The following is a 26,622-nucleotide window of genomic DNA, read 5'->3' as shown; positions in this document are numbered from 1 at the left end:
TAAAATTCTAAAATTCTAAAATTCTAAAATTCTAAAATTCTAAAATTCTAAAATTCTAAAATTCTAAAATTCTAAAATTCTAAAATTCTAAAATTCTAAAATTCTAAAATTCTAAAATTCTAAAATTCTAAAATTCTAAAATTCTAAAATTCTAAAATTCTAAAATTCTAAAATTCTAAAATTCTAAAATTCTAAAATTCTAAAATTCTAAAATTCTAAAATTCTAAAATTCTAAAATTCTAAAATTCTAAAATTCTAAAATTCTAAAATTCTAAAATTCTAAAATTCTAAAATTCTAAAATTCTAAAATTCTAAAATTCTAAAATTCTAAATCTAATTCTAAAATTCTAAAATTCTAAAATTCTAAAATTCTAAAATTCTAAAATTATAAAATTCTAAAATTCTAAAATTCTAAAATTCTAAAATTCTAAAATTCTAAAATTCTAAAATTCTAAAATTCTAAAATTCTAAAATTCTAAAATTCTAAAATTCTAAAATTCTAAAATTCTAAAATTCTAAAATTCTAAAATTCTAAAATTCTAAAATTCTAAAATTCTAAAATTCTAAAATTCTAAAATTCTAAAATTCTAAAATTCTAAAATTCTAAAATTCTAAAATTCTAAAATTCTAAAATTCTAAAATTCTAAAATTCTAAAATTCTAAAATTCTAAAATTCTAAAATTCTAAAATTCTAAAATTCTAAAATTCTAAAATTCTAAAATTCTAAAATTCTAAAATTCTAAAATTCTAAATTCTAAAATTCTAAAATTCTAAAATTCTAAAATTCTAAAATTCTAAAATTCTAAAATTCTAAAATTCTAAAATTCTAAAATTCTAAAATTCTAAAATTCTAAAATTCTAAAATTCTAAAATTCTAAAATTCTAAAATTCTAAAATTCTAAAATTCTAAAATTCTAAAATTCTAAAATTCTAAAATTCTAAAATTCTAAAATTCTAAAATTCTAAAATTCTAAAATTCTAAAATTCTAAAATTCTAAAATTCTAAAATTCTAAAATTCTAAAATTCTAAAATTCTAAAATTCTAAAATTCTAAAATTCTAAAATTCTAAAATTCTAAAATTCTAAAATTCTAAAATTCTAAAATTCTAAAATTCTAAAATTCTAAAATTCTAAAATTCTAAAATTCTAAAATTCTAAAATTCTAAAATTCTAAAATTCTAAAATTCTAAAATTCTAAAATTCTAAAATTCTAAAATTCTAAAATTCTAAAATTCTAAAATTCTAAAATTCTAAAATTCTAAAATTCTAAAATTCTAAAATTCTAAAATTCTAAAATTCTAAAATTCTAAAATTCTAAAATTCTAAAATTCTAAAATTCTAAAATTCTAAAATTCTAAAATTCTAAAATTCTAAAATTCTAAAATTCTAAAATTCTAAAATTCTAAAATTCTAAAATTCTAAAATTCTAAAATTCTAAAATTCTAAAATTCTAAAATTCTAAAATTCTAAAATTCTAAAATTCTAAAATTCTAAAATTCTAAAATTCTAAAATTCTAAAATTCTAAAATTCTAAAATTCTAAAATTCTAAAATTCTAAAATTCTAAAATTCTAAAATTCTAAAATTCTAAAATTCTAAAATTCTAAAATTCTAAAATTCTAAAATTCTAAAATTCTAAAATTCTAAAATTCTAAAATTCTAAAATTCTAAAATTCTAAAATTCTAAAATTCTAAAATTCTAAAATTCTAAAATTCTAAAATTCTAAAATTCTAAAATTCTAAAATTCTAAAATTCTAAAATTCTAAAATTCTAAAATTCTAAAATTCTAAAATTCTAAAATTCTAAAATTCTAAAATTCTAAAATTCTAAAATTCTAAAATTCTAAAATTCTAAAATTCTAAAATTCTAAAATTCTAAAATTCTAAAATTCTAAAATTCTAAAATTCTAAAATTCTAAAATTCTAAAATTCTAAAATTCTAAAATTCTAAAATTCTAAAATTCTAAAATTCTAAAATTCTAAAATTCTAAAATTCTAAAATTCTAAAATTCTAAAATTCTAAAATTCTAAAATTCTAAAATTCTAAAATTCTAAAATTCTAAAATTCTAAAATTCTAAAATTCTAAAATTCTAAAATTCTAAAATTCTAAAATTCTAAAATTCTAAAATTCTAAAATTCTAAAATTCTAAAATTCTAAAATTCTAAAATTCTAAAATTCTAAATTCTAAAATTCTAAAATTCTAAAATTCTAAAATTCTAAAATTCTAAAATTCTAAAATTCTAAAATTCTAAAATTCTAAAATTCTAAAATTCTAAAATTCTAAAATTCTAAAATTCTAAAATTCTAAAATTCTAAAATTCTAAAATTCTAAAATTCTAAAATTCTAAATTCTAAAATTCTAAAATTCTAAAATTCTAAAATTCTAAAATTCTAAAATTCTAAAATTCTAAAATTCTAAAATTCTAAAATTCTAAAATTCTAAAATTCTAAAATTCTAAAATTCTAAAATTCTAAAATTCTAAAATTCTAAAATTCTAAAATTCTAAAATTCTAAAATTCTAAAATTCTAAAATTCCAAAATTCTAAAATTCTAAAATTCTAAAATTCTACAATTCTAAAATTCTAAAATTCTAAAATTCTAAAATCTAAATTCTAAAATTCTAAAATTCTAAAATTCTAAAATTCTAAAATTCTAAAATTCTAAAATTCTAAAATTCTAAAATTCTAAAATTCTAAAATTCTAAAATTCTAAAATTCTAAAATTCTAAAATTCTAAAATTCTAAAATTCTAAAATTCTAAAATTCTAAAATTCTAAAATTCTAAAATTCTAAAATTCTAAAATTCTAAAATTCTAAAATTCTAAAATTCTAAAATTCTAAAATTCTAAAATTCTAAAATTCTAAAATTCTAAAATTCTAAAATTCTAAAATTCTAAAATTCTAAAATTCTAAAATTCTAAAATTCTAAAATTCTAAAATTCTAAAATTCTAAAATTCTAAAATTCTAAAATTCTAAAATTCTAAAATTCTAAAATTCTAAAATTCTAAAATTCTAAAATTCTAAAATTCTAAAATTCTAAAATTCTAAAATTCTAAAATTCTAAAATTCTAAAATTCTAAAATTCTAAAATTCTAAAATTCTAAAATTCTAAAATTCTAAAATTCTAAAATTCTAAAATTCTAAAATTCTAAAATTCTAAAATTCTAAAATTCTAAAATTCTAAAATTCTAAAATTCTAAAATTCTAAAATTCTAAAATTCTAAAATTCTAAAATTCTAAAATTCTAAAATTCTAAAATTCTAAAATTCTAAAATTCTAAAATTCTAAAATTCTAAAATTCTAAAATTCTAAAATTCTAAAATTCTAAAATTCTAAAATTCTAAATTCTAAAATTCTAAAATTCTAAAATTCTAAAATTCTAAAATTCTAAAATTCTAAAATTCTAAAATTCTAAAATTCTAAAATTCTAAAATTCTAAAATTCTAAAATTCTAAAATTCTAAAATTCTAAAATTCTAAAATTCTAAAATTCTAAAATTCTAAAATTCTAAAATTCTAAAATTCTAAAATTCTAAAATTCTAAAATTCTAAAATTCTAAAATTCTAAAATTCTAAAATTCTAAAATTCTAAAATTCTAAAATTCTAAAATTCTAAAATTCAAAATTCTAAAATTCTAAAATTCTAAAATTCTAAAATTCTAAAATTCTAAAATTCTAAAATTCTAAAATTCTAAAATTCTAAAATTCTAAAATTCTAAAATTCTAAAATTCTAAAATTCTAAAATTCTAAAATTCTAAAATTCTAAAATTCTAAAATTCTAAAATTCTAAAATTCTAAAATTCTAAAATTCTAAAATTCTAAAATTCTAAAATTCTAAAATTCTAAAATTCTAAAATTCTAAAATTCTAAAATTCTAAAATTCTAAAATTCTAAAATTCTAAAATTCTAAAATTCTAAAATTCTAAAATTCTAAAATTCTAAAATTCTAAAATTCTAAAATTCTAAAATTCTAAAATTCTAAAATTCTAAAATTCTAAAATTCTAAAATTCTAAAATTCTAAAATTCTAAAATTCTAAAATTCTAAAATTCTAAAATTCTAAAATTCTAAAATTCTAAAATTCTAAAATTCTAAAATTCTAAAATTCTAAAATTCTAAAATTCTAAAATTCTAAAATTCTAAAATTCTAAAATTCTAAAATTCTAAAATTCTAAAATTCTAAAATTCTAAAATTCTAAAATTCTAAAATTCTAAAATTCTAAAATTCTAAAATTCTAAAATTCTAAAATTCTAAAATTCTAAAATTCTAAAATTCTAAAATTATAAAATTCTAAAATTCTAAAATTCTAAAATTCTAAAATTCTAAAATTCTAAAATTCTAAAATTCTAAAATTCTAAAATTCTAAAATTCTAAAATTCTAAAATTCTAAAATTCTAAAATTCTAAAATTCTAAAAATTCTAAAATTCTAAAATTCTAAAATTCTAAAATTCTAAAATTCTAAAATTCTAAAATTCTAAAATTCTAAAATTCTAAAATTCTAAAATTCTAAAATTCTAAAATTCTAAAATTCTAAAATTCTAAAATTCTAAAATTCTAAAATTCTAAAATTCTAAAATTCTAAAATTCTAAAATTCTAAAATTCTAAAATTCTAAAATTCTAAAATTCTAAAATTCTAAAATTCTAAAATTCTAAAATTCTAAAATTCTAAAATTCTAAAATTCTAAAATTCTAAAATTCTAAAATTCTAAAATTCTAAAATTCTAAAATTCTAAAATTCTAAAATTCTAAAATTCTAAAATTCTAAAATTCTAAAATTCTAAAATTCTAAAATTCTAAAATTCTAAAATTCTAAAATTCTAAAATTCTAAAATTCTAAAATTCTAAAATTCTAAAATTCTAAAATTCTAAATTCTAAAATTCTAAAATTCTAAAATTCTAAAATTCTAAAATTCTAAAATTCTAAAATTCTAAAATTCTAAAATTCTAAAATTCTAAAATTCTAAAATTCTAAAATTCTAAAATTCTAAAATTCTAAAATTCTAAAATTCTAAAATTCTAAAATTCTAAAATTCTAAAATTCTAAAATTCTAAAATTCTAAAATTCTAAAATTCTAAAATTCTAAAATTCTAAAATTCTAAAATTCTAAAATTCTAAAATTCTAAAATTCTAAAATTCTAAAATTCTAAAATTCTAAAATTCTAAAATTCTAAAATTCTAAAATTCTAAAATTCTAAAATTCTAAAATTCTAAAATTCTAAAATTCTAAAATTCTAAAATTCTAAAATTCTAAAATTCTAAAATTCTAAAATTCTAAAATTCTAAAATTCTAAAATTCTAAAATTCTAAAATTCTAAAATTCTAAAATTCTAAAATTCTAAAATTCTAAAATTCTAAAATTCTAAAATTCTAAAATTCTAAAATTCTAAAATTCTAAAATTCTAAAATTCTAAAATTCTAAAATTCTAAAATTCTAAAATTCTAAAATTCTAAAATTCTAAAATTCTAAAATTCTAAAATTCTAAAATTCTAAAATTCTAAAATTCTAAAATTCTAAAATTCTAAAATTCTAAAATTCTAAAATTCTAAAATTCTAAAATTCTAAAATTCTAAAATTCTAAAATTCTAAAATTCTAAAATTCTAAAATTCTAAAATTCTAAAATTCTAAAATTCTAAAATTCTAAAATTCTAAAATTCTAAAATTCTAAAATTCTAAAATTCTAAAATTCTAAAATTCTAAAATTCTAAAATTCTAAAATTCTAAAATTCTAAAATTCTAAAATTCTAAAATTCTAAAATTCTAAAATTCTAAAATTCTAAAATTCTAAAATTCTAAAATTCTAAAATTCTAAAATTCTAAAATTCTAAAATTCTAAAATTCTAAAATTCTAAAATTCTAAAATTCTAAAATTCTAAAATTCAAAAATTCTAAAATTCTAAAATTCTAAAATTCTAAAATTCTAAAATTCTAAAATTCTAAAATTCTAAAATTCTAAAATTCTAAAATTCTAAAATTCTAAAATTCTAAAATTCTAAAATTCTAAAATTCTAAAATTCTAAAATTCTAAAATTCTAAAATTCTAAAATTCTAAAATTCTAAAATTCTAAAATTCTAAAATTCTAAAATTCTAAAATTCTAAAATTCTAAAATTCTAAAATTCTAAAATTCTAAAATTCTAAAATTCTAAAATTCTAAAATTCTAAAATTCTAAAATTCTAAAATTCTAAAATTCTAAAATTCTAAAATTCTAAAATTCTAAAATTCTAAAATTCTAAAATTCTAAAATTCTAAAATTCTAAAATTCTAAAATTCTAAAATTCTAAAATTCTAAAATTCTAAAATTCTAAAATTCTAAAATTCTAAAATTCTAAAATTCTAAAATTCTAAAATTCTAAAATTCTAAAATTCTAAAATTCTAAAATTCTAAAATTCTAAAATTCTAAAATTCTAAAATTCTAAAATTCTAAAATTCTAAAATTCTAAAATTCTAAAATTCTAAAATTCTAAAATTCTAAAATTCTAAAATTCTAAAATTCTAAAATTCTAAAATTCTAAAATTCTAAAATTCTAAAATTCTAAAATTCTAAAATTCTAAAATTCTAAAATTCTAAAATTCTAAATCAAAATTCTAAAATTCTAAAATTCTAAAATTCTAAAATTCTAAAATTCTAAAATTCTAAAATTCTAAAATTCTAAAATTCTAAAATTCTAAAATTCTAAAATTCTAAAATTCTAAAATTCTAAAATTCTAAAATTCTAAAATTCTAAAATTCTAAAATTCTAAAATTCTAAAATTCTAAAATTCTAAAATTCTAAAATTCTAAAATTCTAAAATTCTAAAATTCTAAAATTCTAAAATTCTAAAATTCTAAAATTCTAAAATTCTAAAATTCTAAAATTCTAAAATTCTAAAATTCTAAAATTCTAAAATTCTAAAATTCTAAAATTCTAAAATTCTAAAATTCTAAAATTCTAAAATTCTAAAATTCTAAAATTCTAAAATTCTAAAATTCTAAAATTCTAAAATTCTAAAATTCTAAAATTCTAAAATTCTAAAATTCTAAAATTCTAAAATTCTAAAATTCTAAAATTCTAAAATTCTAAAATTCTAAAATTCTAAAATTCTAAAATTCTAAAATTCTAAAATTCTAAAATTCTAAAATTCTAAAATTCTAAAATTCTAAAATTCTAAAATTCTAAAATTCTAAAATTCTAAAATTCTAAAATTCTAAAATTCTAAAATTCTAAAATTCTAAAATTCTAAAATTCTAAAATTCTAAAATTCTAAAATTCTAAAATTCTAAAATTCTAAAATTCTAAAATTCTAAAATTCTAAAATTCTAAAATTCTAAAATTCTAAAATTCTAAAATTCTAAAATTCTAAAATTCTAAAATTCTAAAATTCTAAAATTCTAAAATTCTAAAATTCTAAAATTCTAAAATTCTAAAATTCTAAAATTCTAAAATTCTAAAATTCTAAAATTCTAAAATTCTAAAATTCTAAAAAATTCTAAAATTCTAAAATTCTAAAATTCTAAAATTCTAAAATTCTAAAATTCTAAAATTCTAAAATTCTAAAATTCTAAAATTCTAAAATTCTAAAATTCTAAAATTCTAAAATTCTAAAATTCTAAAATTCTAAAATTCTAAAATTCTAAAATTCTAAAATTCTAAAATTCTAAAATTCTAAAATTCTAAAATTCTAAAATTCTAAAATTCTAAAATTCTAAAATTCTAAAATTCTAAAATTCTAAAATTCTAAAATTCTAAAATTCTAAAATTCTAAAATTCTAAAATTCTAAAATTCTAAAATTCTAAAATTCTAAAATTCTAAAATTCTAAAATTCTAAAATTCTAAAATTCTAAAATTCTAAAATTCTAAAATTCTAAAATTCTAAAATTCTAAAATTCTAAAATTCTAAAATTCTAAAATTCTAAAATTCTAAAATTCTAAAATTCTAAAATTCTAAAATTCTAAAATTCTAAAATTCTAAAATTCTAAAATTCTAAAATTCTAAAATTCTAAAATTCTAAAATTCTAAAATTCTAAAATTCTAAAATTCTAAAATTCTAAAATTCTAAAATTCTAAAATTCTAAAATTCTAAAATTCTAAAATTCTAAAATTCTAAAATTCTAAAATTCTAAAATTCTAAAATTCTAAAATTCTAAAATTCTAAAATTCTAAAATTCTAAAATTCTAAAATTCTAAAATTCTAAAATTCTAAAATTCTAAAATTCTAAAATTCTAAAATTCTAAAATTCTAAAATTCTAAAATTCTAAAATTCTAAAATTCTAAAATTCTAAAATTCTAAAATTCTAAAATTCTAAAATTCTAAAATTCTAAAATTCTAAAATTCTAAAATTCTAAAATTCTAAAATTCTAAAATTCTAAAATTCTAAAATTCTAAAATTCTAAAATTCTAAAATTCTAAAATTCTAAAATTCTAAAATTCTAAAATTCTAAAATTCTAAAATTCTAAAATTCTAAAATTCTAAAATTCTAAAATTCTAAAATTCTAAAATTCTAAAATTCTAAAATTCTAAAATTCTAAAATTCTAAAATTCTAAAATTCTAAAATTCTAAAATTCTAAAATTCTAAAATTCTAAAATTCTAAAATTCTAAAATTCTAAAATTCTAAAATTCTAAAATTCTAAAATTCTAAAATTCTAAAATTCTAAAATTCTAAAATTCTAAAATTCTAAAATTCTAAAATTCTAAAATTCTAAAATTCTAAAATTCTAAAATTCTAAAATTCTAAAATTCTAAAATTCTAAAATTCTAAAATTCTAAAATTCTAAAATTCTAAAATTCTAAAATTCTAAAATTCTAAAATTCTAAAATTCTAAAATTCTAAAATTCTAAAATTCTAAAATTCTAAAATTCTAAATTCTAAAATTCTAAAATTCTAAAATTCTAAAATTCTAAAATTCTAAAATTCTAAAATTCTAAAATTCTAAAATTCTAAAATTCTAAAATTCTAAAATTCTAAAATTCTAAAATTCTAAAATTCTAAAATTCTAAAATTCTAAAATTCTAAAATTCTAAAATTCTAAAATTCTAAAATTCTAAAATTCTAAAATTCTAAAATTCTAAAATTCTAAAATTCTAAAATTCTAAAATTCTAAAATTCTAAAATTCTAAAATTCTAAAATTCTAAAATTCTAAAATTCTAAAATTCTAAAATTCTAAAATTCTAAAATTCTAAAATTCTAAAATTCTAAAATTCTAAAATTCTAAAATTCTAAAATTCTAAAATTCTAAAATTCTAAAATTCTAAAATTCTAAAATTCTAAAATTCTAAAATTCTAAAATTCTAAAATTCTAAAATTCTAAAATTCTAAAATTCTAAAATTCTAAAATTCTAAAATTCTAAAATTCTAAAATTCTAAAATTCTAAAATTCTAAAATTCTAAAATTCTAAAAATTCTAAAATTCTAAAATTCTAAATTCCAAAATTCTAAAATTCTAAAATTCTAAAATTCTAAAATTCTAAAATTCTAAAATTCTAAAATTCTAAAATTCTAAAATTCTAAAATTCTAAAATTCTAAAATTCTAAAATTCTAAAATTCTAAAATTCTAAAATTCTGAAATTCTAAAATTCTAAAATTCTAAAATTCTAAAATTCTAAAATTCTAAAATTCTAAAATCTAAAATTCTAAAATTCTAAAATTCTAAAATTCTAAAATTCTAAAATTCTAAAATTCTAAAATTCTAAAATTCTAAAATCTAAAATTCTAAAATTCTAAAATTCTAAAATTCTAAAATTCTAAAATTCTAAAATTCTAAAATTCTAAAATTCTAAAATTCTAAAATTCTAAAATTCTAAAATTCTAAAATTCTAAAATTCTAAAATTCTAAAATTCTAAAATTCTAAAATTCTAAAATTCTAAAATTCTAAAATTCTAAAATTCTAAAATTCTAAAATTCTAAAATTCTAAAATTCTAAAATTCTAAAATTCTAAAATTCTAAAATTCTAAAATTCTAAAATTCTAAAATTCTAAAATTCTAAAATTCTAAAATTCTAAAATTCTAAAATTCTAAAATTCTAAAATTCTAAAATTCTAAAATTCTAAAATTCTAAAATTCTAAAATTCTAAAATTCTAAAATTCTAAAATTCTAAAATTCTAAAATTCTAAAATTCTAAAATTCTAAAATTCTAAAATTCTAAAATTCTAAAATTCTAAAATTCTAAAATTCTAAAATTCTAAAATTCTAAAATTCTAAAATTCTAAAATTCTAAAATTCTAAAATTCTAAAATTCTAAAATTCTAAAATTCTAAAATTCTAAAATTCTAAAATTCTAAAATTCTAAAATTCTAAAATTCTAAAATTCTAAAATTCTAAAATTCTAAAATTCTAAAATTCTAAAATTCTAAAATTCTAAAATTCTAAAATTCTAAAATTCTAAAATTCTAAAATTCTAAAATTCTAAAATTCTAAAATTCTAAAATTCTAAAATTCTAAAATTCTAAAATTCTAAAATTCTAAAATTCTAAAATTCTAAAATTCTAAAATTCTAAAATTCTAAAATTCTAAAATTCTAAAATTCTAAAATTCTAAAATTCTAAAATTCTAAAATTCTAAAATTCTAAAATTCTAAAATTCTAAAATTCTAAAATTCTAAAATTCTAAAATTCTAAAATTCTAAAATTCTAAAATTCTAAAATTCTAAAATTCTAAAATTCTAAAATTCTAAAATTCTAAAATTCTAAAATTCTAAAATTCTAAAATTCTAAAATTCTAAAATTCTAAAATTCTAAAATTCTAAAATTCTAAAATTCTAAAATTCTAAAATTCTAAAATTCTAAAATTCTAAAATTCTAAAATTCTAAAATTCTAAAATTCTAAAATTCTAAAATTCTAAAATTCTAAAATTCTAAAATTCTAAAATTCTAAAATTCTAAAATTCTAAAATTCTAAAATTCTAAAATTCTAAAATTCTAAAATTCTAAAATTATAAAATTCTAAAATTCTAAAATTCTAAAATTCTAAAATTCTAAAATTCTAAAATTCTAAAATTCTAAAATTCTAAAATTCTAAAATTCTAAAATTCTAAAATTCTAAAATTCTAAAAATTCTAAAATTCTAAAATTCTAAAATTCTAAAATTCTAAAATTCTAAAATTCTAAAATTCTAAAATTCTAAAATTCTAAAATTCTAAAATTCTAAAATTCTAAAATTCTAAAATTCTAAAATTCTAAAATTCTAAAATTCTAAAATTCTAAAATTCTAAAATTCTAAAATTCTAAAATTCTAAAATTCTAAAATTCTAAAATTCTAAAATTCTAAAATTCAAAATTCTAAAATTCTAAAATTCTAAAATTCTAAAATTCTAAAATTCTAAAATTCTAAAATTCTAAAATTCTAAAATTCTAAAATTCTAAAATTCTAAAATTCTAAAATTCTAAAATTCTAAAATTCTAAAATTCTAAAATTCTAAAATTCTAAAATTCTAAAATTCTAAAATTCTAAAATTCTAAAATTCTAAAATTCTAAAATTCTAAAATTCTAAAATTCTAAAATTCTAAAATTCTAAAATTCTAAAATTCTAAAATTCTAAAATTCTAAAATTCTAAAATTCTAAAATTCTAAAATTCTAAAATTCTAAAATTCTAAAATTCTAAAATTCTAAAATTCAAAATTCTAAAATTCTAAAATTCTAAAATTCTAAAATTCTAAAATTCTAAAATTCTAAAATTCTAAAATTCTAAAATTCTAAAATTCTAAAATTCTAAAATTCTAAAATTCTAAAATTCTAAAATTCTAAAATTCTAAAATTCTAAAATTCTAAAATTCTAAAATTCTAAAATTCTAAAATTCTAAAATTCTAAAATTCTAAAATTCTAAAATTCTAAAATTCTAAAATTCTAAAATTCTAAAATTATAAAATTCTAAAATTCTAAAATTCTAAAATTCTAAAATCATAAAATTCTAAAATTCTAAAATTCTAAAATTCTAAAATTCTAAAATTCTAAAATTCTAAAATTCTAAAATTCTAAAATTCTAAAATTCTAAAATTCTAAAATTCTAAAATTCTAAAATTCTAAAATTCTAAAATTCTAAAATTCTAAAATTCTAAAATTCAAAATTCTAAAATTCTAAAATTCTAAAATTCTAAAATTCTAAAATTCTAAAATTCTAAAATTCTAAAATTCTAAAATTCTAAAATTCTAAAATTCTAAAATTCTAAAATTCTAAAATTCTAAAATTCTAAAATTCTAAAATTCTAAAATTCTAAAATTCTAAAATTCTAAAATTCTAAAATTCTAAAATTCTAAAATTCTAAAATTCTAAAATTCTAAAATTCTAAAATTCTAAAATTCTAAAATTCTAAAATTCTAAAATTCTAAAATTCTAAAATTCTAAAATTCTAAAATTCTAAAATTCTAAAATTCTAAAATTCTAAAATTCTAAAATTCTAAAATTCTAAAATTCTAAAATTCTAAAATTCTAAAATTCTAAAATTCTAAAATTCTAAAATTCTAAAATTCTAAAATTCTAAAATTCTAAAATTCTAAAATTCTAAAATTCTAAAATTCTAAAATTCTAAAATTCTAAAATTCTAAAATTCTAAAATTCTAAAATTCTAAAATTCTAAAATTCTAAAATTCTAAAATTCTAAAATTCTAAAATTCTAAAATTCTAAAATTCTAAAATTCTAAAATTCTAAAATTCTAAAATTCTAAAATTCTAAAATTCTAAAATTCTAAAATTCTAAAATTCTAAAATTCTAAAATTCTAAAATTCTAAAATTCTAAAATTCTAAAATTCTAAAATTCTAAAATTCTAAAATTCTAAAATTCTAAAATTCTAAAATTCTAAAATTCTAAAATTCTAAAATTCTAAAATTCTAAAATTCTAAAATTCTAAAATTCTAAAATTCTAAAATTCTAAAATTCTAAAATTCTAAAATTCTAAAATTCTAAAATTCTAAAATTCTAAAATTCTAAAATTCTAAAATTCTAAAATTCTAAAATTCTAAAATTCTAAAATTCTAAAATTCTAAAATTCTAAAATTCTAAAATTCTAAAATTCTAAAATTCTAAAATTCTAAAATTCTAAAATTCTAAAATTCTAAAATTCTAAAATTCTAAAATTCTAAAATTCTAAAATTCTAAAATTCTAAAATTCTAAAATTCTAAAATTCTAAAATTCTAAAATCTAAAATTCTAAAATTCTAAAATTCTAAAATTCTAAAATTCTAAAATTCTAAAATTCTAAAATTCTAAAATTCTAAAATTCTAAAATTCTAAAATTCTAAAATTCTAAAATTCAAAATTCTAAAATTCTAAAATTCTAAAATTCTAAAATTCTAAAATTCTAAAATTCTAAAATTCTAAAATTCTAAAATTCTAAAATTCTAAAATTCTAAAATTCTAAAATTCTAAAATTCTAAAATTCTAAAATTCTAAAATTCTAAAATTCTAAAATTCTAAAATTCTAAAATTCTAAAATTCTAAAATTCTAAAATTCTAAAATTCTAAAATTCTAAAATTCTAAAATTCTAAAATTCTAAAATTCTAAAATTCTAAAATTCTAAAATTCTAAAATTCTAAAATTCTAAAATTCTAAAATTCTAAAATTCTAAATCTAAAATTCTAAAATTCTAAAATTCTAAAATTCTAAAATTCTAAAATTCTAAAATTCTAAAATTCTAAAATTCTAAAATTCTAAAATTCTAAATTTCTAAAATTCTAAAATTCTAAAATTCTAAAATTCTAAAATTCTAAAATTCTAAAATTCTAAAATTCTAAAATTCTAAAATTCTAAAATTCTAAAATTCTAAAATTCTAAAATTCTAAAATTCTAAAATTCTAAAATTCTAAAATTCTAAAATTCTAAAATTCTAAAATTCTAAAATTCTAAAATTCTAAAATTCTAAAATTCTAAAATTCTAAAATTCTAAAATTCTAAAATTCTAAAATTCTAAAATTCTAAAATTCTAAAATTCTAAAATTCTAAAATTCTAAAATTCTAAAATTCTAAAATTCTAAAATTCTAAAATTCTAAAATTCTAAAATTCTAAAATTCTAAAATTCTAAAATTCTAAAATTCTAAAATTCTAAAATTCTAAAATTCTAAAATTCTAAAATTCTAAAATTCTAAAATTCTAAAATTCTAAAATTCTAAAATTCTAAAATTCTAAAATTCTAAAATTCTAAAATTCTAAAATTCTAAAATTCTAAAATTCTAAAATTCTAAAATTCTAAAATTCTAAAATTCTAAAATTCTAAAATTCTAAAATTCTAAAATTCTAAAATTCTAAAATTCTAAAATTCTAAAATTCTAAAATTCTAAAATTCTAAAATTCTAAAATTCTAAAATTCTAAAATTCTAAAATTCTAAAATTCTAAAATTCTAAAATTCTAAAATTCTAAAATTCTAAAATTCTAAAATTCTAAACTTCTAAAATTCTAAAATTCTAAAATTCTAAAATTCTAAAATTCTAAAATTCTAAAATTCTAAAATTCTAAAATTCTAAAATTCTAAAATTCTAAAATTCTAAAATTCTAAAATTCTAAATTCTAAAATTCTAAAATTCTAAAATTCTAAAATTCTAAAATTCTAAAATTCTAAAATTCTAAAATTCTAAAATTCTAAAATTCTAAAATTCTAAAATTCTAAAATTCTAAAATTCTAAAATTCTAAAATTCTAAAATTCTAAAATTCTAAAATTCTAAAATTCTAAAATTCTAAAATTCTAAAATTCTAAAATTCTAAAATTCTAAAATTCTAAAATTCTAAAATTCTAAAATTCTAAAATTCTAAAATTCTAAAATTCTAAAATTCTAAATCTAATTCTAAAATTCTAAAATTCTAAAACTCAAAAATTCTAAAATTCTAAATTTCTAAAATTCTAAAATTCTAAAATTCTAAAATTCTAAAATTCTAAAATTCTAAAATTCTAAAATTCTAAAATTCTAAAATTCTAAAATTCTAAAATTCTAAAATTCTAAAATTCTAAAATTCTAAAATTCTAAAATTCTAAAATTCTAAAATTCTAAAATTCTAAAATTCTAAAATTCTAAAATTCTAAAATTCTAAAATTCTAAAATTCTAAAATTCTAAAATTCTAAAATTCTAAAATTCTAAAATTCTAAAATTCTAAAATTCTAAAATTCTAAAATTCTAAAATTCTAAAATTCTAAAATTCTAAAATTCTAAAATTCTAAAATTCTAAAATTCTAAAATTCTAAAATTCTAAAATTCTAAAATTCTAAAATTCTAAAATTCTAAAATTCTAAAATTCTAAAATTCTAAAATTCTAAAATTCTAAAATTCTAAAATTCTAAAATTCTAAAATTCTAAAATTCTAAAATTCTAAAATTCTAAAATTCTAAAATTCTAAAATTCTAAAATTCTAAAATTCTAAAATTCTAAAATTCTAAAATTCTAAAATTCTAAAATTCTAAAATTCTAAAATTCTAAAATTCTAAAATTCTAAAATTCTAAAATTCTAAAATTCTAAAATTCTAAAATTCTAAAATTCTAAAATTCTAAAATTCTAAAATTCTAAAATTCTAAAATTCTAAAATTCTAAAATTCTAAAATTCTAAAATTCTAAAATTCTAAAATTCTAAAATTCTAAAATTCTAAAATTCTAAAATTCTAAAATTCTAAAATTCTAAAATTCTAAAATTCTAAAATTCTAAAATTCTAAAATTCTAAAATTCTAAAATTCTAAAATTCTAAAATTCTAAAATTCTAAAATTCTACATTCTAAAATTCTAAAATTCTAAAATTCTAAAATTCTAAAATTCTAAAATTCTAAAATTCTAAAATTCTAAAATTCTAAAATTCTAAAATTCTAAAATTCTAAAATTCTAAAATTCTAAAATTCTAAAATTCTAAAATTCTAAAATTCTAAAATTCTAAAATTCTAAAATTCTAAAATTCTAAAATTCTAAAATTCTAAAATTCTAAAATTCTAAAATTCTAAAATTCTAAAATTCTAAAATTCTAAAATTCTAAAATTCTAAAATTCTAAAATTCTAAAATTCTAAAATTCTAAAATTCTAAAATTCTAAAATTCTAAAATTCTAAAATTCTAAAATTCTAAAATTCTAAAATTCTAAAATTCTAAAATTCTAAAATTCTAAAATTCTAAAATTCTAAAATTCTAAAATTCTAAAATTCTAAAATTCTAAAATTCTAAAATTCTAAAATTCTAAAATTCTAAAATTCTAAAATTCTAAAATTCTAAAATTCTAAAATTCTAAAATTCTAAAATTCTAAAATTCTAAAATTCTAAAATTCTAAAATTCTAAAATTCTAAAATTCTAAAATTCTAAAATTCTAAAATTCTAAAATTCTAAAATTCTAAAATTCTAAAATTCTAAAATTCTAAAATTCTAAAATTCTTAAATTCTTAAATTCTTAAATTCTTAAATTCTTAAATTCTTAAATTCTTAAATTCTTAAATTCTTAAATTCTTAAATTCTTAAATTCTTAAATTCTTAAATTCTTAAATTCTTAAATTCTTAAATTCTTAAATTCTTAAATTCTTAAATTCTTAAATTCTTAAATTCTTAAATTCTTAAATTCTTAAATTCTTAAATTCTTAAATTCTTAAATTCTTAAATTCTTAAATTCTTAAATTCTTAAATTCTTAAATTCTTAAATTCTTAAATTCTTAAATTCTTAAATTCTTAAATTCTTAAATTCTTAAATTATTAAATTCTTAAATTCTTAAATTCTTAAATTCTTAAATTCTTAAATTCTTAAATTCTTAAATTCTTAAATTCTTAAATTCTTAAATTCTTAAATTCTTAAATTCTTAAATTCTTAAATTCTAAATTCTTAAATTCTTAAATTCTTAAATTCTTAAATTCTTAAATTCTTAAATTCTTAAATTCTTAAATTCTTAAATTCTTAAATTCTTAAATTCTTAAATTCTTAAATTCTTAAATTCTTAAATTCTTAAATTCTTAAATTCTTAAATTCTTAAATTCTTAAATTCTTAAATTCTTAAATTCTTAAATTCTTAAATTCTTAAATTCTTAAATTCTTAAATTCTTAAATTCTTAAATTCTTAAATTCTTAAATTCTTAAATTCTTAAATTCTTAAATTCTTAAATTCTTAAATTCTTAAATTCTTAAATTCTTAAATTCTTAAATTCTTAAATTCTTAAATTCTTAAATTCTTAAATTCTTAAATTCTTAAATTCTTAAATTCTTAAATTCTTAAATTCTTAAATTCTTAAATTCTTAAATTCTTAAATTCTTAAATTCTTAAATTCTTAAATTCTTAAATTCTTAAATTCTTAAATTCTTAAATTCTTAAATTCTTAAATTCTTAAATTCTTAAATTCTTAAATTCTTAAATTCTTAAATTCTTAAATTCTTAAATTCTTAAATTCTTAAATTCTTAAATTCTTAAATTCTTAAATTCTTAAATTCTTTAATTCTTTAATTCTTTAATTCTTTAATTCTTTAATTCTTTAATTCTTTAATTCTTTAATTCTTTAATTCTTTAATTCTTTAATTCTTTAATTCTTTAATTCTTTAATTCTTTAATTCTTTAATTCTTTAATTCTTTAATTCTTAATTCTTTAATTCTTTAATTCTTAATTCTTTAATTCTTTAGTTCTTTAATTCTTTAATTCTTTAATTCTTAATTCTTTAATTCTTTAATTCTTTAATTCTTTAATTCTTTAATTCTTTAATTCTTTAATTCTTTAATTCTTTAATTCTTTAATTCTTAATTCTTTAATTCTTTAGTTCTTTAATTCTTTAATTCTTTAATTCTTAATTCTTTAATTCTTTAGTTCTTTAATTCTTTAATTCTTTAATTCTTTAATTCTTTAATTCTTTAATTCTTTAATTCTTTAATTCTTTAATTCTTTAATTCTTTAATTCTTTAATTCTTTAATTCTTTAATTCTTTAATTCTTTAATTCTTTAATTCTTTAATTCTTTAATTCTTTAATTCTTTAATTCTTTAATTCTTTAATTCTTTAATTCTTTAATTCTTTAATTCTTTAATTCTTAATTCTTTAATTCTTTAATTCTTTAATTCTTTAATTCTTTAATTCTTTAATTCTTTAATTCTTTAATTCTTTAATTCTTTAATTCTTTAATTCTTTAATTCTTTAATTCTTTAATTCTTTAATTCTTTAATTCTTTAATTCTTTAATTCTTTAATTCTTTAATTCTTTAATTCTTTAATTCTTTAATTCTTTAATTCTTTAATTCTTTAATTCTTTAATTCTTTAATTCTTTAATTCTTTAATTCTTTAATTCTTTAATTCTTTAATTCTTTAATTCTTTAATTCTTTAATTCTTTAATTCTTTAATTCTTTAATTCTTTAATTCTTTAATTCTTTAATTCTTTAATTCTTTAATTCTTTAATTCTTTAATTCTTTAATTCTTTAATTCTTTAATTCTTTAATTCTTTAATTCTTTAATTCTTTAATTCTTTAATTCTTTAATTCTTTAATTCTTTAATTCTTTAATTCTTTAATTCTTTAATTCTTTAATTCTTTAATTCTTTAATTCTTTAATTCTTTAATTCTTTAATTCTTTAATTCTTTAATTCTTTAATTCTTTAATTCTTTAATTCTTTAATTCTTTAATTCTTTAATTCTTTAATTCTTTAATTCTTTAATTCTTTAATTCTTTAATTCTTTAATTCTTTAATTCTTTAATTCTTTAATTCTTTAATTCTTTAATTCTTTAATTCTTTAATTCTTTAATTCTTTAATTCTTTAATTCTTTAATTCTTTAATTCTTTAATTCTTTAATTCTTTAATTCTTTAATTCTTTAATTCTTTAATTCTTTAATTCTTTAATTCTTTAATTCTTTAATTCTTTAATTCTTTAATTCTTTAATTCTTTAATTCTTTAATTCTTTAATTCTTTAATTCTTTAATTCTTTAATTCTTTAATTCTTTAATTCTTTAATTCTTTAATTCTTTAATTCTTTAATTCTTTAATTCTTTAATTCTTTAATTCTTTAATTCTTTAATTCTTTAATTCTTTAATTCTTTAATTCTTTAATTCTTTAATTCTTCAATTCTTCAATCTTTAAATTCTTAAATAATTAAATTCTTAAATTCTTAAAGTCAGATCTTCGAAAAATTGAACTTGTCAAACTACGCCAATCCAGTGCTGAGCTAAACTCCTAAATGAAATAACCCAATTTTTAAATAACTATCAAACTCTCACAACTCATCTTCAAAATATTGATTTTTTATTTTCAGGTAAAAGCTGTACTCATCCGTGAATCTGTCGTATTCTGAAATTACCGAATCACCGAATAAACACATTTTTTATAAAAAAATTAGATAATATATAACAATATTTTATTTTTTACCGTTTATTCCCGCCATTTTGATCCCCTAGGCATTTCAGGCATAAAATAAGTCTTAATCAAGTTCCGCCATCTTGGATTATGTCCGCTTTGATCCCCTCCCATTTCTTGCAAAAGCCTAAAAATTAGTCTTTTAAACCTATAAATAAGTCTTTTTAGGCCTAAAAATAAGTCTTAATCAAGTTCCGCCATCTTGGATTATGTCCGCTTTGATCCCCTCCCATTTCTTGCAAAAGCCTAAAAATTAGTCTTTTAAACCTATAAATAAGTCTTTTTAGGCCTAAAAATAAGTCTTAATCAAGTTCCGCCATCTTGGATTATGTCCGCTTTGATCCCCTCCCATTTCTTGCAAAAGCCTAAAAATTAGTCTTTTAAACCTATAAATAAGTCTTTTTAGGCCTAAAAATAAGTCTTAATCAAGTTCCGCCATCTTGGATTATGTCCGCTCTGATCCCCTCGCATTCTCGAAAAAGCCTAAAATTTAGGCTTTTTGACGATAACATTAAGCCTAAAATTTAGCCTTTTTCGTACTAAAACGAAACTAGTCTTTTTAAGACTAACCCATCATTAGGCTTAAAAAGACTTAACACGGTTAGGTTCGATAAAGCCTAATTTTAAGTCTTAAAAGACTAATGTCGGGTTTGCGTGTGGGTCCCTCATGGACCTCAAAATGTTCATATTCGTGTTATTCTTTGAAAATCTTGATGTTTGATACCCATCATGTCCGGTGGACCACAATTCCGGAATTGTCCATCCTCCGGAACATCCCCGAGGGCCACCGGGACAACTTGAAGAGTGGTTGGGTCCCTCATGGACCTCAAAATGTAAATAGTCTTGTTTATCTCTGAAAATCTTGAAGTTTGATACCCATCATGTCCAGTGGACCACAATTCCGGAATTGTCCATCCTCCGGAACATCCCCGAGGGCCACCGGGACAACTTGAAGAGTGGTTGGGTCCCTCATGGACCTCAAAATGTTCATATTCGTGTTATTCTTTGAAAATCTTGAAGTTTGATACCCATCATGTCCGGTGGACCACAATTCCGGAATTGTCCATCCTCCGGAACATCCCCGAGGGCCACCGGGACAACTTGAAGAGTGGTTGGGTCCCTCATGGACCTCAAAATGTAAATAGTCTTGTTTATCTCTGAAAATCTTGAAGTTTGATACCCATCATGTCCAGTGGACCACAATTCCGGAATTGTCCATCCTCCGGAACATCCCCGAGGGCCACCGGGACAACTTGAAGAGTGGTTGGGTCCCTCATGGACCTCAAAATGTAAATAGTCTTGTTTATCTCTGAAAATCTTGAAGTTTGATACCCATCATGTCCGGTGGACCACAATTCCGGAATTGTCCATCCTCCGGAACATCCCCGGGGGTCACCGGGATAACTTGAAGAGTGATTGGGTCCCCATGGACCTCAAAATGTTCATATTCGTGTTATTCTTTGAAAATCTTGAAGTTTGATACCCATCATGTCCGGTGGACCACAATTCCGGAATTGTCCATCCTCCGGAACATCCCCGAGGGCCACCGGGACAACTTGAAGAGTGGTTGGGTCCCTCATGGACCTCGAAATGTAAATAGTCTTGTTTATCTCTGAAAATCTTGAAGTTTGATACCCATCATGTCCGGTGGACCACAATTCCGGAATTGTCCATCCTCCGGAACATCCCGGGGGGCCACCGGGACATTCCAGAGATTGGACAGGCTACTCATGGTATTGTATAAGACCTACCCTACAATTTAGTTGAACATTGTTTGCTTCTTAGAGCATAAGTTTTGGAATTATTTCCAAATTACTGCAAATATTTTATGTTTGCACAAAAGCAGCTCACACGAGCAGTCGCGTCGGTGTACTTTGTACACACATCCAAAATTTTTTTTTTTTCAAAAAATCATTAAAAATAGGTTTTACTCCAGAAATTTTACTATTCATATATTTTCTTATAGAAAAATGTGTAACTTGAGCATACACCTGGGTTTCACGCATTTTGAATAATGAAAACACATTGTTTTTCAGCATTTTTCAAAAGTTGTGTACAAAGTACACTAGCGCGACCTCCCGAAGGTTTTAAAGAAAACACACAGTTTGTTAAAGCAGCATTATTTGAAAAAAAAAAAAAAAGAGTGACAAGTATTGAGAGATACGAGAATCAAGAGTTAATAAAATCAAAACCAAATGGTAAACAGAAGAATTAGTGAAGAAGTACGAATCAGTAGATCAAAATAAAAACAGGAGATAGATGGTAGCTGGAAATGGAAAGGAAAGATACCCCGTTCTGCGACGTTCAGGTACATCCACAGCAGTTGATTCAACATACTGCGAATCAAAACAATACCGTCTACAATCACAAATTACTTCCCTTTCCCACATTGTCGCGCCCCTTTCTTTTAGCCGTCTCGACTCTGACCCTCGCTGGTCAAAGGTTTACGATCCGTTTCCACAGGCCACCAGCTAGGTCATCATGAAAACTCGAGAGTGATCAGGAAAAATTGATAGGAAAAACGAGATGTTCATCATGTTCCGTCACCACACTAAGTAATCGAATCCTGAAGGCTGGCCTCAAAAGAAGGCATTTATTAACAACATTTGACAATATATGAAAATTGGCTCTGAACTCAAATTTAGGTAAATTATATTTTATATTTCACTAAGAAAATATAATGCAATGATGGTCCCCTCGCCATTTTCCGTTCAGCCCAGTTAGCGAGCAGCATTCGGTAAAAAAAATTCTTCATTACATTTACAGATTCCAACACCACGATGCGCTTGAACGAGCAGCTCCAGCTCGTCGGCACCAACGTAATACTGGTTCCATACGAGGCAAAACACGTCCAAAAGTACCACCGCTGGATGCAAAGCGAGGAGCTGCAAGAACTTACCGCGTCGGAACCCCTCACCCTGGAGCAAGAGTACGCCATGCAGCAGTCCTGGCGCGAAGATGACGACAGTAAATTGTTTATTTTTGCGTTTTGTCGAATAAAGATTTGTTAACTGTGATATTTAACCTTTTTAGAATGTACCTTCCTGATTTTGGATAAGGCGATCTTCAATCAAACGGGTGACGAAATCGCTGCTCTAATCGGAGACACCAACATATTCCTGCTTTCGCCGGATGACGACGGGGACGATGATCTAAAAACGGGAGAGATTGAAATCATGATCGCCGAACAGCCTGCTCGGGGGAAACGGTACGGCTGGGAGTCCACCCTGATGATGCTGGCGTTTGGCGCCAAAATGCTAGCCATTCGACGTTTCCGAGCGATTACGAAGGACAGCAACGCCAAGGCGATCCGGATGTTTACCAAGATGGGCTTTCGGGAAGTGAAACGAGTAGCCGTGTTTCAGGAGGTTACGTTTGAGAAGAAGGTGGATGACGCATGGCTCGAGTGGATCGAGCGGGAAGTTTCTCTAGTAATTGAACCGTACCACAATGAGTGAAGAGATGTGTGTTGAAAGATTACTTTTATTACATGTAAATCGGCTTTAGGTGCTGCTCGAGTTGAATCTTCCCCTCTCCAACTAGCAAGCTTGCTTTAGTCTCTTGTTTGCAACCGTCAATCTTTGTTCTAACCTAATCAGAGCTATTTTCTATTTACCTTCACGCCTTTCTTCCCTTCTCTTTCCTTACAAAACTACACCAAGTCAAACTAGCACAATTGTTCGATTCGTTCGTATTAGCTATTTTTGGCAAACTATTACTTTTGTCCTCTTTTCTTTTCTTTCCGTCCTTTTCCTGCACTTTTTCGACTATTGATTAATACACAAGACAAAAACAAAATAGAACGATTATTGCAGATATTATTGTTGAGTAGGGGGAAATGATTCGGAGTGTGTTCTTATGAATCTACTAGCTACACCGGTTCCCAGCTTTTCGACGAAATAAACAGAGCTTGTTTACTTGTGACACAGAACAAAACAAAAAACGTTTCTTTCTATTTGTTTTTTTTTTTATCCATTGTCATAAAATAGTTTGATGAGTAATGATTTATGTAGTTGTTCCACGCTACGTGGAAGTGTGTATGTTGCTAATTTCTTCAAGATGTTATGTTATTAGTTATAATTTAGTAAATTTTGTCTATCTAATTCCCTTACTATCTACGCATATATTTTTTTCAACAGTATGCACGGTGTTGATACTGCTGATCCCTTTACAAATTATTGACCATTTACTACACTGTTTGTTGTTCGCCTCTTGGTGAAAAAAGTTGTTGTTTTATTTAAATGTAATTATCGTTGAAAAAATGTCCAAAAGTTGAAAACACTGGTAAACATCCTGCAAATATTATGAGCGTGCGCATGGTTGTCAAATCAAACTGTGTCTCCGAAATGTTTGTGGGTGATTTTATTGAGCTGAGTCAGCGATATTCTGTGCTACATTTCTGGAGCAACATTTGAAAAGGGCGCATAAGCATTTTGACATCTAAAACGATTTTGCAAATTCCGAGGCAACAGGTCACTAATTAACAAAACCCGCAATGTTAGAATTTAGCTGGGAAGGCCAGCTATTAATCAACACTTCGAGTTTCGTGAAAAGTGACATGTTGTCTCGGAATCTTCAAAAAAGTTCCAGCTGTCAAAATGCTTATCCGACCTTTTCTCTTGTTACTCCAGATTTTACAATTATTTTAGAACTTTCAAACCTTAAAATTCAAAGAACTAAAGAATTTTGAAATTTTAAAATTTGAGGATTAAAAAATATATTAATTTTACAATTTTACCATTTTCGTTTAAATTTTCTAAATAATTTTTCTTATTTAAAATTTTAAAAATTCTAATTATTTCAATTTTATTTTATTAAATCTTATAATCTATGAATTTAGGTTTTTAAAATTGTTGAATTTTAGAACTTTTAAACCTTAAAACTTAAAGAACACAAAGAATTTTGAAATTCAAAAATTTCAGATTTTTAGTTGTTAGTTTTAATTTATATTTAATTTAATTTTTTTTTTGTTTTTAAAATCTTAAAAATTATTATATTAAAATTTTAAAAATTTAAGAATTGTGAAATTTTAGACTTTAAGAATTTTAGAACTTTCAAACCTTAAAATTTGAAGAACCAAAGAATTTTGAAATTTTAAAATAGCAGAATTAAAAAAAAACTTCAAATCTCTGCATTGATAATCATATTTAGTATATTTGGGCTTTTTTAAAAATGTTTTGAATTTTTATGAAATTCCAATGTACAGCATTGCAATTAGTTTGAAAATTCTAAATATTTTCAATTTTTTTTAATTTGTGGAATTTTAGATTTTTAGAATTGTACAACTGCAGATTTTTATAATTTGAGAATTTTAGAATTTCAGAATTTTTGAATTTAATTTAGGCCGTTGCGAATATTTTTTGAAGTTTATGTCCCTCGACTCTGGCCAAGGTCGAGGGGGGGGGGGATGGGGCAAAAAAAAAAGTATAAAAATTGAAATTACGAGCCATGGTTTCAACATTTGAATGAAAAAAGTGTTTTAAAATGCATTATACAGTCTGTCCAGTTGTTTTGCCATCATTAGTTCCAAAATATCTAAGTATTGACGAAAATTTTATTTTTTGCGAAAAATAAAATTTTTGCGGTGCTGTGCATTACACAGTGGTCCAGATCGCAAAATTAAGTGGAAAATGGATTTTCCGAAAAATGGTTAAGTTTTGGAGCTTTGGTGTCTTCAGAAGAGTTGTTGCATATGGAAAGGGGCAACTTTTGGTTTGGTTGAAAATTAGGGTGGTTCACGATTAGGGTGATTTTGGAAATCTAACTTTACAGGAATATTTTTGGGATTTTTTTCGTCTTCTAGAAAGTTGACGGGCTTGCCAATCCAAGCAACTTTGTCGAAGACACCAAAATTTTATCTCGTAATCTACGCCTTCTACGACCAAATTTATAGAAAGCATCTGAGCAAACCTGCAAAAATCAGTTTTTTTAACGTGGCAATTCAGGGTTAAGTTTTAGAGAAAAGTGGTATTCGGGGCACTTTTAGAGCTCTAAAAAACAAACATTTTTATTATCTGACAAGTAAATTTGGACTTAAGGGTCAAAAGTTACAGCGATTTTAAGGTAAAAAAGATGCAAATTTAAAACTTAAATATCTCGAAAAGGCGCAAGCCAAATTTTAAGCACTAGGTTGCATTTGAAAGAGGAGATCCAGCACTACAAACGCTGAAAAAATCTCAGGGGTGTTTTTCTTTAAACTCGAGATATTTTCATTTGAAAAAGTCTAATTTTCAAGGGAAAACCTTATGGGACCACCCTAACGAATTTCGAAAATTGTCCAAATATATGTTTTTCTATGTAATTTTGCCCGCTGAATCTGAATCTGCCCTCAGAATTGACCCAAAGTGTCGAAAAATCGATTTTTGGTCATATTTTGAGTTTAAATGATAATTTTACATGTACGCCTTGTAGATTACGAGATAAAATTTTGGTGTCTTCGACAAAGTTGCTTGGATTGGCAAGCCCGTCAACTTTCTAGAAGACGAAAAAAATCCCAAAAATATTCCTGTAAAGTTAGATTTCCAAAATCACCCTAATCGTGAACCACCCTAATTTTCAACCAAACCAAAAGTTGCCCCTTTCCACATGCAACAACTCTTCTGAAGACACCAAAGCTCCAAAACTTAACCATTTTTCGGAAAATCCATTTTCCACTTAATTTTGCGATCTGGACCACTGTGCATTGGAATTTTATAAAAATTCAAAACATTTTTAAACAAGCCTAAACATACTAAATATGATTATCAATGCAGAAAAATGCATTTTAGATTGTTTCCAGTTAATTAGACTAATATTTTCATGGAAATTTTGAAGTTTTTTGAAAATTTTTTTTTTTTGCCCCCTGATTTTTCAGACCAATTTGTAGCATGAGGAATTTCAAATTTAAGAATTTCAGAACATTTTAGTAAAACAATATAATTTTAAAACCTTTGAATTTCTGAATTTTTATTTTTTTTAAATTATGCATGTTTGAATTATTTTTTTTTAATTTCAAATTTCAAAAAATTGAACATTTGATTTTTTAACATTAATTTAAATTATTTTTATGATGACTTCTCCCTCTGATTAACTTCATTCTGCGCAAAAAAAAATCCTGCAGAAGAAATGTCAAACTTGCGTCGAACGCAACTTTCAGTAATTAGTTGTTCGCTAATTATTGTTGAATCGACTGATTTTGCACCAAACATTTTCATTTTAAAAAGGAAATTGGCTTTGAAATTTTGTATTTAATTTTTTTTTACTTGACTTAGGTGAACCCGCAAACAACGATGACGGCTATTCTAAGTAAGTAATTTTTCGAGTTTACAACATGATTTGAGATATTTTTTCATTCATTAGTTCACCTTT

At 19.2% G+C, this 26,622-nt stretch overlaps 1 protein-coding gene across 1 annotated transcript in view; it reads left to right on the top strand.

The window, feature by feature from the left end:
* LOC120422650 (alpha/beta-tubulin-N-acetyltransferase 9-like) overlaps window positions 1–24,045 on the top strand; it is a 66,790-nt gene extending 42,745 nt beyond the window's left edge. The window contains exons 2-3 of the mRNA XM_039586155.2: window positions 22,042–22,242; window positions 22,309–24,045. Coding sequence (XP_039442089.1) covers window positions 22,056–22,242; window positions 22,309–22,733 — 612 coding nt within the window. The 5' untranslated portion in view covers window positions 22,042–22,055 and the 3' untranslated portion in view covers window positions 22,734–24,045. The remainder of the gene's footprint in view (window positions 1–22,041; window positions 22,243–22,308) is intronic.
* The last annotated feature ends 2,577 nt before the right edge of the window (window positions 24,046–26,622 follow it).

The sequence above is a fragment of the Culex pipiens genome, chromosome 3 (genome assembly GCF_016801865.2).
Source record: "Culex pipiens pallens isolate TS chromosome 3, TS_CPP_V2, whole genome shotgun sequence".
In the NCBI taxonomy this organism is placed as follows: Eukaryota; Metazoa; Arthropoda; class Insecta; order Diptera; family Culicidae; genus Culex; species Culex pipiens.
The sequence above is the reverse complement of the archived record's forward strand: the minus strand, read 5'-3'. Positions and strand labels throughout refer to the sequence as shown.